General features: G+C 39.5%; 1 protein-coding gene across 3 annotated transcripts in view; it reads right to left on the bottom strand.

The window, feature by feature from the left end:
• LOC119657816 (palmitoyltransferase ZDHHC8B) overlaps positions 1-11,321 on the bottom strand; it is a 54,193-nt gene extending 42,872 nt beyond the window's left edge. For 2 of the 3 annotated variants that reach the window (XM_038064928.1, XM_038064929.1), the window contains exon 1: positions 10,572-11,321. In XM_038064928.1, coding sequence (XP_037920856.1) covers positions 10,572-10,663 — 92 coding nt within the window. In that variant the 5' untranslated portion in view covers positions 10,664-11,321. The remainder of the gene's footprint in view (positions 1-10,571) is intronic. The other variant, XM_038064927.1, reaches the window with a different exon arrangement.
• Positions 11,322-12,085: the final 764 nt, after the last annotated feature.

Below are 12,085 nucleotides of genomic sequence, written 5' to 3'. Positions count from 1 at the left end.
TTTTGCCGTGTCAAATTTTTTATCTGTTTTATCCTTCCTCCCTTTCTATCTTATTCACAGGTAACATCTTGGAAAGAGGAGCTTGCCATATAGTTGCTGCCATGGCCAGGAAACAGTTCAGATTTCAACCCCATTAATATGGGCGTTCATGAAGCGGCGACTGCAACAAAGATCGATAAGAAAATGTATGGCTTAATGAAATTCTGGACGATTTTATTGAACATTTATACCAATCCCGCACGAGTTGCAGAGGTGATTAGAGCGGAAGGCGGTCATACGAAATACTAAAGACCGAAAATAAAAAAAAAATTAATTTCTTCTAATTTGACATTTATAGATAGCTTCATTTATCTATTCTCATAAAAAAATCGTTAAACAAATTATATGTGTATATGATTATTTTCGAAGTTTTTTGTACTCTATTATTAACAAACAAATCTTCGACGAACGTACCTTTTCCCTCAAAACTTCACTTTCCTTTCCACCATATTCTTTGAATAGAACTTCTGCTGGTGTAAATAATAAGAAGTTCACATACAATCACATGAAGCACAACTTTATTCTCCAGCTTCATGAAAAACCCCTTTTGAACTTAGATTTTCTTTCACACAAACAAAATACTATAATATTACACCTACTTCTCCCAAAGGTAAAATAGTTTAGTTTTTAGCCATACAATAACAGTAACGTGAGGAACTAGTCACACCATCAATCGAATAGATTTTGGTTTCTCTCGAGATTGCGTTTAATGAATCAGCCAAAAAATTCCGCCCAAAAAGGCAAAACATATGACTCTCGGTCATTCTTGATAGAAGAGATGTTGATGGAATTTGCCTGAAACAAGGAATTTGTAGTTACGTTATCTTATTTTCGGCCATGCTCACATTATAGTAATCCTATTTCTAGTTAAGTGTATGGATTTATTCTGATGACATTGTAGTCTTCCGAGAATCACTTATACTAAAAATTATACATGTTGCACAGATTAGAGCCTGATATTTGTTGTGTTTTATTGTTCCTAAACTAAACTAATAGGTTCGTTTAAAAAAGAACATTTATTCGCTTTTTGGCTAAAAGGATTTTTATTTTTTGCCAATACTGTATCTCGGGAACCAACTGTTCCCTTCTTATTATATAGGTTATATCAAACTAAAAGAAGGAACTATTGGCTTACATAAAATATAATGTACTAAAGAAGCCAATAGTTAGTTCTCGAAAGTGATATCAGTGTCAATGCAAACAATAAAAATGTTAGCCAAAAACGGAGCAAACATTCTTTTTCTGCAAATTTGAAACAGCGACTAATAAAACTTACACCAGACTTCAACTACTAGTCTAGGTACTTTATGCTTTTATGATTTCCGTTTATACAGAGTAATTAGGAGAAGAATATACTTTAATGGTCCCCGCCTGGTTAAATATCTACCAGTCGAGATAACTGAAGTCATAACAGGTAAATTGGGTAATTAGTATAAATAATGAAGAATTCCGTACATGATGCAACGTTACGGTATCAGTGTTCTCAATGTGCAGATTTGCAAACGATTTCGGTAATATTTTTCTACATTAAATATCAAAATATTCAACGATGAATATTTGATTGAATATGAGATAGTCTGTGAAGTATTTAGAAAAACCATAAAAAAATTTTCCGGAGAAGATTCACAAAGGTACATACATAGATTCAAGTCTGAAAGGGAATATTCGTGTGTGTGCATATACGAGTACTTAAAGTTATGATAAATTTGTTTATACTATATCTACCTTATGACGACAAAAAATGTCATGTTTTGAATCGAGGTACGTTCCGTCCGCCAGGATTGCATTTTTTAACCTATGCTTTTTTCTTGGTATGAGTGACTTTCTTCAGGTTGCCTTGCCTGAAGGACGTTAAGGGCTTCAATGGACATGTTCTATTTACTGCATTCTTCTCATTTATATTAATGAGGAGCACGTAAAAGGTGTCGAACCATTTGTATATGAAGGTAGTGTTGTTTCCGCTAACGGGTGCACCGAACTTGATCTCGATTAACGCATTATCATCATCATCAACGGCGCAACAACCGGTATCCGGTCTAGGCCTGCCTTAATAAGGAACTCCAGACATTCCGGTTTTGCGCCGAGGTCCACCAATTCGATATCCCTAAAAGCTGTCTGGCCTCCCCTACGCCATCGCTCCATCTTAGGCAGGGTCTGCCTCGTCTTCTTTTTCTACCATAGATATTGCCCTTATAGACTTTCCGGGTGAGATCATCCTCATCCATACGGATTAAGTGACCCGCCTACCATAACCTATTGAGCCGGATTTTATCCACAACCGGACGGTCATGGTATCGCTCATAGATGTCGTCATTGTGTAGGCTACGGAGTCGTCCATCCTCATGTAGGGGGCCAAAAATTCTTCGGAGGATTTTTCTCTCGAACGCGGCCAAGAGTTCTTGCTAAAAACCCAAGTTTCCGAGGAATACATGAGGACTGGCAGACTTGTACAGTAAGAGCTTTGACCCTATGGGGAGACGTTTCGAGAAGAACAGTTTTTGTAAGCTGAAATAGGCTCTGTTGGCTGACAACAACCGTGCGCGGATTTCATCATCGTAGCTGTTATTTATTGTGATTTTCGACCCTAGATAAGGGAAATTGTCGAAGGTCTCAAAGTTGTATTCTCCTATCCTTATTCTTCCTGTTTGACCAGTGCGGTTTGATGTTGTTGGTTGGTTCGTCTTCGGTGCTGATGTTGCCACCATATATTTTGTCTTGCCTTCATTGATGTGCAGCCCAAGATCTCGCGCCAATTGCCACCTGCTCGATCTGGATGAAGGCAGTTTGTACGTCGTACCTTTAACGCATTAGCGGGGCTAAAATCGGAAATCAACATAAAATTGAGGCCAGTATTTTCTGTGATACTATGTGAGAATAGCACACAAACTACAAAATTTCATCAATTCATGTCTACATTGACATATTGCCCGAAATCGGCGGCGAGAGTATGTAGAAGTGGTAGACGAACATAGGGATTTATGGCAACCTTACAGGTTAACAGAGAAAAAGTAAACGACAAATATGAATAGCTTATTGAAGGAAACTCTATTGAGAAAACTATAACATCCAACAGCGATAATAAAAAGTGGTTTCCTCTTCCGGGACAAGATAGGGAACTCTTTAAAGAGAAGGACATTGTTGAAAATGGAAACAATGAAGAAGACCAGGATGGTGACGAGGGACTGAGCCCAATATAAACAAATTAAGATTATCTTCAAACTCTTCATATTTTTATAGTTTAAGCTAGATGGAGTCGAAAACTTACAGCTATCAAACGTTAAACTTCAGCTTGAAACGAATAAGCCAATTTTGGAATATAATTCGATTGATTCGATTCGATGATACTAATACTAAAGAAGCGGGCTTGAAAAACGGAAAGGTTGCACCAATTCACGACTTATGGGTTACGTTTAGCAGTAATTTACCAAAATTATAAAAATCAAAAAAGTGCTTGACTTTTGTTCGAACTAGTGAAATATAGCATAATATGTGACTGGATATGTGTCTCTGAAGGTTCGTATTGTTTTAACAACCATATACCAAGTCTATCGGAAATTGTTTTCCCATATTTCAGGTGGTTTCTGGATTACGTCACCAAAACATTTAATGTTTAGAAGCGAACTATTCAGACTGTTTAAGGAAGTATGCACAATAGGGCTGCATTTCAACTCAAACGAGACGAGATTTATGGTGACTGGATCAGCATTCAGAACCGCAACAAGAGATAATAATGATAATAATCGTTGGTGCAACAATCCATATTGGATCAGGGCTTGGAAGTGTGTTAGAGCACTTCATTCAAGACCGTAACGGTACACTACAGTATATTGTAGGAGTCAATATGGTCAGCATTGCGTTCGCCCGAGATTATTACCCTGATTTGACTCAGGTACTCATTCACAGCTGAGTCGACTGGTATCCGACGTCAAATCACGATACAAATCCCACGGCCACCAGTGACGCCGTACGACAGCCTTGTGCTCTAACCACTCAGCTATCCGGCAACAGGAGATACTCAGATAAAAGGACACAATTTGGAAGAAGTTAAATCCTTCTCCTATATACAATCAAAAGTTACCGTCGATAACAATATAGACAGCAGATATGCGCTTACGGTTCTATCAAAATCTTTCCGTTCTGAAAAAAATCAGGAGGCTGCCACTATATGGTGCCTGGGCTCCGAAATACCTTCCATGCCGATATCTGTTTAAATAAAGTTAATAATAGTATATTACTACAATTTTTTGTAATTGGTTAGAAACCCCCCCTGAAGTTCATCCTAGTACCATGAAATTCTGCAGTGATATAGGCTATAATATAGAGCATGATCTTACCAAGTTTAGCGGAAATCGCACTATTACTAACAAAGTTATAATACCTCAAATTTGTTGCTTCTTTGAAAATTGAAGACTATGAATGTCAATATCACCCGAAAGTGGATACTCTCACATAATATATGGATATATTACGTGCTACGTACTAAGAAACAAACAAAGAAAACCTTTCGTACCTGAAGCGTCCAGCTTCCGGTTTCTCGACTTGTTAGAACTATCCTCGGGAACTTTTCCGTTCTGACGCGAACGCATTACATATGACGTCGACACACATGGCAAAACAACACTAAAATTCCCCCAAAATCGTCTGACAACTCTCTAAGAAAAATTGTAGTATTTTCGGTATTCGTCTAAATTGTGATTAGATATTGTTCACCGGGTTAATAGATGAGTCAACTGGCAACCATGAAGTCCAGGTTCTTTCAACTGCAACAAGCGCCACAAGATTCAGACCTAGTATCAAACACAGTAGAAAATATTTTATTTTATTTTTTAAAAAGCAAAACTCAACCATTATCGAGATTGATTGCAAGGATCTCCTGTAAAACCAACTAACAGTAAGAGACTCAAATTTCGAAAACTCTATATGCTATAAAAAGCAGTTTTCAGGGTATTGGACATCCTTAAGTTGCAAAAACAAGAGAATTGCTGGCTCACATCACAATTTAGGCAGAAGATCCTACGGAGAATCTTCTGCCCCATCGAGTCGGTTACGCGACTATACGACAATGACAGTTTACAACGTATTAAGTAAATTCATTGTGCAGCTACAATGTCGTTAATGTTAGTAAAATTTGCAAGAATTTTTTTTTTTCTAGCAGAAAATTTTCTATGTGCGCTCGTTATTTGCAAAAGCTACTCTAACACGCCTATACAGATCCTCGATCTGTGTGGTTCCACTGTATCACACTGGAGGATTATTTGAGTAGCGAAGATGTTAATTAGCAGGATTTCAATTTTCAGCTCAGCTTCAAGGAGTATAAATTCTCCCTGCAACCTAGATTTAGTTCTTGCTTTAATAGGTCATCCTGAAATATGCGGAGGGATTCAAAAAAAACTTATTATTTGATCTCTTTTGGTGGCAGGTCCCGTGACAGGCCGACCAAACAAATGCATGCAATGTCGTTACAAAAATATATCATGATATTTGACAAGTCTCAGAGAAATGCTAGAGGGTCCGCCTACGCTTCAGTCGACGCCCAAGGTCGTGACCCGGTTCTGTCGAGAAATCAGCAAGGTCTTGATGCATTGACGGCGCAGCATCAGGACATAAGCTAATTAGTGCGAGCCATACAAATTAGTGAATATACACTAAATAGTGGCACTATCACTGGTTAGATGGAAGAACTCGCAAGAGCTTTTCGGAACAGGCGCATTGATATTTGCGCTTTACAAGGAACTGGATGGTGTGGTGCCAGAGCTCTACTCTACTTTGTTAGCCCACGCATTCAATATGTGGTCGAATTTTTTGAAAATATTGAAAATTCAATTTTTTGCATGGTTTTGGAAATTGCATTCAAAATACCGTGAACCAAGCCGGATTTGTGAACAAAAACTCGTTTGAAAGTTCATGTGTACGCACTGTGAACTTAAACACCTTACTTTTCCGCTGCTGTAACTTTGCTCTCTCCTTCTCTGGATTACGTTTATGCAAAACAAATAGAATCAATTTCTTAAAGCCGTCACACGGGATGGCCTCTTAAGGGGAAAGGCAGTGTGAAGGGCTTTTTTCGCCTTTTTAAGGTTTTGTGTAAACACAAAACCTTATTAAAATCGGTTTACCGTCTGTCTGTCTGCCTGTCTGTCTATCTGTCTGTCTGTCCGTCACACGCATTTTTCTCGGAGGCTGTTATAGCGATTGACACCAAATTTGGTAGAAAGGTGGGAACTGTGAACGCTCACACATACAGTGAGTTACATCCTTTTACGTTGAACTTAAGGGGGGGCCCCCATACATGCAAAAGGGAGGTGTAAAATTTTTTTTCATCAAATATAGTCATGTGGGGTATCAAATCAAAGGTCTCGATTAGTACTTTTCGAAGCCGGTATTAGTTTTGACATTCGTTGGAAGGGTGGGGAGCGCGGGGGGTTGAAAGTGATCACTTCTTTAAGGGGGCCATTCTCAGAAACTACTAAACCGAAAAATCTGAAAAAAATCAGGAGGCTGCCACTATATGGTGCCTGGGCTCCGAAATACCTTCCATGCCGATATCTGTTCAAAGAAAGTTAATAATAGTATATTACTATAATTTTTTGTAATTGGCTGGAAACCCCCCTTAAAATCATCCTAGCGGCACGAAATTCTGCAGTGATGTAGGCTATAATGTAGAGCACGATCATACCAAGTTTGATGGAAATCGCACTATTACTAACAAATTTATAATACGTCGAAGTTGTTGCTTCTTTGAAAATTGAAGACTATCAATGTCAATATCACCCGAAAGTGGACATATGCATATATTACGTGCTACGTACTAAGAAATACACAAAACCTTTCGTACCTGAAGCGCCCAGCTTCCAGTTTCCCGACTTGTTTAGAATTTTTTGGTGAAGAACTGGATGAAGATGCAAATACGAATTTTTCACCACATATTTATTAATACTTTGGACATGTGTAATAAGTTAGCAGTTTTCTGCCCGATAGCATAGTTCACTATTGAAATACAGAGCAACTTATACACCTATCTTCAAAAATAGGGGTTTTTCTGTTGTCACGCTAGAGGGCGCTAACGACAACGGTTCACGCAACCCTCGCGGTCTCCAAAGCTTGGTAAGCGGTTCATTAGCAACTGGAATGGCGATGTTCAAATAGGGGTCTGTGAGAATGCCGAAAAAAGAAAGCGATCGCTATTACCTATAGCAAGAAAGACCTATATCGTCTTGTCTAAATCCAACACTTCTGTTGCCTTAACGACAAGAACGGCCGGCGAACCAATATTTGGTGGAGTGTCCAAACTACATTCTAATTCGGTTGTGATCCTATAGCAAGACAATTTCTGAACATATTCTTGATAACCAAATTCAAAATACCGTGAACCAAGACGGATTTGTGAACAACTATGGAACTACTGCTACGTGGTTACTCATTGAGAAACACCGTAAGAAATATTCCTCTCTCTACATTGCATTCCTCAATCAAGAAAAGGCGTTTGCGTCAAGTAAACTGATCTGGTATACAGTGCGGCAGCAGAGTGTCAGAGGAACTCTTGCGCTGAGGTAAATACACGATGTTCTACGCAGATGATGTTTTTTTCAGCTTCACGCAGGACAGCCCGCGACTGAAGTAGAATGCAATAGAGTTTTTGACGACCAATCATTGTCAATAGTAGCGACCTGCCGAAGACTGAGCGATGTATATCGGATTAATGCACATCAAGCGCGCTCCTTTCTCGCTGACAAAGTGAGTTAGTGTCCGTCAACTACTCGTAAATTCTATTTTAGCGCTCTTATTTGCACAAAAACGCATTTACTCGTCTGTTGATAGCCTCTCAATCATCGCTATTCTACTACATCACATCAAAAGTGTATAAAAACACTGGATTGATGAATGGATGTTGATTGCCACGATTTTATTATCTCCAATCGGCGCGCAAACTCCCCCTCAAACTCGGTCTTCACCATACAACGTACGACCTTATCAGTATACGCTTTCATGAAAGGAGTGGCAAAACGGATGGTATGGCAAAACAGTCAACAGCGGGCTTTCAAGTGAATTCCAAGATTTATTAGCGTCTTTCCTGATGTTTATGAAGGTATCATCAGTTTCATGATCCAATCTTTCATCAATATTCTTAGGAGGAATACCACTCTACAATGTGTAATCAAAAGCCGGTTTATAGTGGCTGTCGAGAGGCTCGATTGTGATGGTCAGCCTGCTCTACAACTGATGTATTGATTAAAGCTGTTGTTTACATATTTTCGACCGATTTGGGCCAAACCTTTTACTTCTTAGATTCTACTTTAATTCTATTTCAGAAAGAAATAAGAACTTTTGGACGACTTTGATGAAGTAATGAATTTGGGTTGAATCAGCAACCATCCTATCAAAATGAACTGCCAATATCCTGCGAGTGATCTTGAACCGTTTCAACCTGAAATATATATATTTTACCAACTCCTAGCGCCTTTGAAAAACGAAGTAATTGCCGTCCCAAAGGGTATATACAGGGTGGCTTACTTCAAAACAATGGGAGTGAATTTTTCGAGCGAAAACTATGTTTGAAAATATCTCCAACGCGCAATCAAAAGAACAGAACAGTGAGGAAGTTTGAAATTAGTAAAAAAATCATAACAGCTGGCGAAGCAAGCAGTGTTCGAAACTCGGACTACACTTTATCAAAGAAGAAGCGTAAATGGAAAACACTATATGGAAAATATCCTCCCAGTTATGTGACCTGTGATTTCGTCCAGAGCAGAGACAATCCATCAGATGCTGGCTCTCTTCTTCCTGGAAGCAATATGACCGAAGTGGCTACAAACCCCGCCATCAATTGGATGGGGAAATTAAGACTCCCTCGATTCCCTAAGCAAAATTCCTCCCCGTGTTTTAAAAATGCCTCAATAATGTCCATCAAGGGCAGATAAACAGTGATTTTGATGCAAGATGAAGTTCGATCCCAAGGACCTTTGACTATTTATGAAGCGATTTATACGCATTTCGCGAACGTTTCAGAAGATTGGACTGCTACCTCTCCTGATTTGAACCGAATGGAAAATTTGCGGACCAGGATAAAGAAGACCCCAAGATTAAACGAATACAAAAAAGGACTTCCAATTAATTCCCTATTCTGTAACCCAATATGTATCCTTTATGATATAATTGTAAAAATTTTCATTCAAATTTTATACAAAAAAAATGAAGTGGGACATCATATTGACCATCAAATATTGAACTGATGACGGAAGAACTAATTGTAACAATAACAAAGCTTATCAATTCCAAATAAACCTATATTTTGAGACTAGAGACAATTTTCTAAATAAAAAGTCCAGAAGCCGTTGGTAAATAATGAAAGCAATCATAGCCCGATCAGTTGACTGTTATTTTCTCATTACTTTAATAATTAAAACCATTTTCCAGTAATATTCAGGCGATTTCAACAATAAGCGAATGGCGATTCTTAAGTAACCTTTCTAGTAACAAAGCTAAGCGTAAGCGATTGTTTAAGCACCTCCTCGAAATAGGTAGTCATAGGCACTTGTAAGGCATTCCATTTTTCGGTGCCAACTATGAGCCCTGCTAAAAAAAATTTGTGCCTTTTTTTATATTCTGAAAGAAAATTTCATTTCACATAATGTCACGATTTGGATTTATAAAACACCCGAGACACGAGATATCTGAAATTTCGTTCCATACAATCCAGACCTCCGAAAGCTATTACTTTTCTGGAGCTAATCGCTAGATCCCCTTACACATCAATCAAAAGAACAATTCAGAAAGCAATTGTAGAAAAACTAAATTTCCACCAAAATAGAATTTACATTATAGAAAAGTTCCCGCTGCCACAGAGGAAGCGTTTGTAATGGTGTTTCGCTAAATCGAAAATCTCAGGAACAATAAATAAAGCAGGTTGTTCCAAACCCAACCTTACACACACGACTCGATCCATTTTTCTTTTCCAATCGGATTGGAGCATCAGCCGATTATTTTTAGAAGCCTCGCACCAAACCAACAACACGCTACGTCGACCCGCAGCGGTATCACTCCGTGCAGCCGCATGAGACGAGTGGGTGAAGCAAATCAGAGCCCCAGCCTGGAGTGGAAGCGCCACAAAATCAAAATCAAGATAGAATACATTTGTTTATCTATTATTTCGCAAAGGAATTTATTGAAAGCTTGTTGAGGAAATGGAGTAGGAGGAGGCGGATGGCAAAGCGTTCAATACATTCTACATTTCCTCCTGATGGCACTTTGCTGACAGGGTCCACAATTGTCTGTCAAGATGCCAACGAAAGATGCGTAATGGACAATATACGGCCATATCGACACAAGTACATTTTCATTCAGACTTTTGGCAACGAAGCAGTGCCGCACAATCGAGGTAATGACCTCGACCAATAAGATTTCGCTAAAAATTGATTTTTCACTCGGTTGCCATAAGTCAGCCATAGTGCAACCAGACGTCGGCTCCTGTCTGGAGCCTGTAGCCAGAGTTAATGTCGCATCTGGTGGATGACGAGGTGAAAAAAGATACTTACGGGTAGTAGAAAAACAGGAAGGTTGTCACCAACAGCAGGGCCCAAGCGAATGTCGCGGGGATGTACCGTGTTTTGACATCGCACTTCGGCATCGCTCCTCCGCTTTGCTAGTCCGTGCCGCACGGACCTTGCTCTGCTCGACGTGCACAGGTACCCAGAAACGCACTTTTTTCTTCTTTTATGAACTTCTTCCGACCTTCTCCCCACTCCCTGCCTGACTGAACCCGTGCTGGCGGGCACTTTTCACTTTTCCACGATAACTTCTCGCACCCAGCACTCGGATTTCACACGCGCACCCACAACTTCTCACTTTTCTCACCCGACACTATTGTGCACGAAAACTATCGCGACAACTTGCCAAGCAGGAGCAGCTACCTCGTCCGATCAATTTTCTTTTCGGAGAATTCGCAGGCAATATCGCGACTCGTAGTCCATTTCGTGACCGTGATTTTTCCACTTGCTCAGAAGCAGCAGACTCCCAACTTGACGTCCCGTTGCCCGTTTCCAGCCTTGATGTATCCGACTTTTTGTGTCCGGTTGGAAGTTATAATAATACGTTCCGGATGGAATGGTTTTCACGAGGAGCGCGACGACGAGGATAAAGACTACCACGACAACAGACCACGCGAAAATCGCTTTTCCTCACGCGTTTTCCCTTAACACAAAACCTTTTTTTCCTCAACACTTCATCGCACAGTGTTCACCTCTTGACTTTTCTCTTTCTCGTCTTCGTTCTGTCGCCTATTCACGACGTTTCGTCAACTAACACACCCACATGTTGTGCAGGCTGAAAACTTAACGCAATGAATACTACATTGAATAGTAGCGCCTCCCTTCTGTCAATACGAGAACTAACATTCAAGAGAGGTAACGAGCCGTCGGCTTCACCTACTATATTTACTAAATATAAAATTTTGGAAGTTGGGAGAGACCATACTAAATCTATATGCTTCCGATTGAGTCCCATATTATATCGTAAAAAGAACTTCCAAGAGGCAATCACTTTTCACTCAATAATTTCAACATATTTGAATATATAAAATCAATAGTTTATTGTGCTAAGAGGAGTAAATTGTGATAAAAATGAGATCAGTGAAACTCATTTTAATATTGTGCCAAATGATCAAATGATATGCGTTTACGCCTAAATCAACTTTTTTTGTTTGTTTGAAGATTGAGGGGTCGGGAACTTGGATAGCTACTTACTTCCTCTCTTGTGGTCCACGAGCCAGAGGTAAGGCAGCGTCTGATGGGTTGCCTCTGCCCAGGCTTAATAAAGAAAATTAGAACCTAATCCACAAAATGTCCGCACTAAATCACTGGATAACGTGCTTCCGTATCTGAAATCTCTTTCTATCCAATAGATCTCCATCTCCATTGCTGTCTCCAGAAATAGAGGAGCAGGGCTGTTCAAGGGCTAAGTATAGTTATACCTTCTTCCATCCAGACGTTGACTCAGAAAAAGCGATACATAGCTCGATACGCGATATATCGCTAATACGAATGTTAGAAAT

This window comes from Hermetia illucens, chromosome 5, assembly GCF_905115235.1.
Source record: "Hermetia illucens chromosome 5, iHerIll2.2.curated.20191125, whole genome shotgun sequence".
In the NCBI taxonomy this organism is placed as follows: domain Eukaryota; kingdom Metazoa; phylum Arthropoda; class Insecta; order Diptera; family Stratiomyidae; genus Hermetia; species Hermetia illucens.
This window is presented reverse-complemented; position numbering and strand designations above follow the sequence as displayed.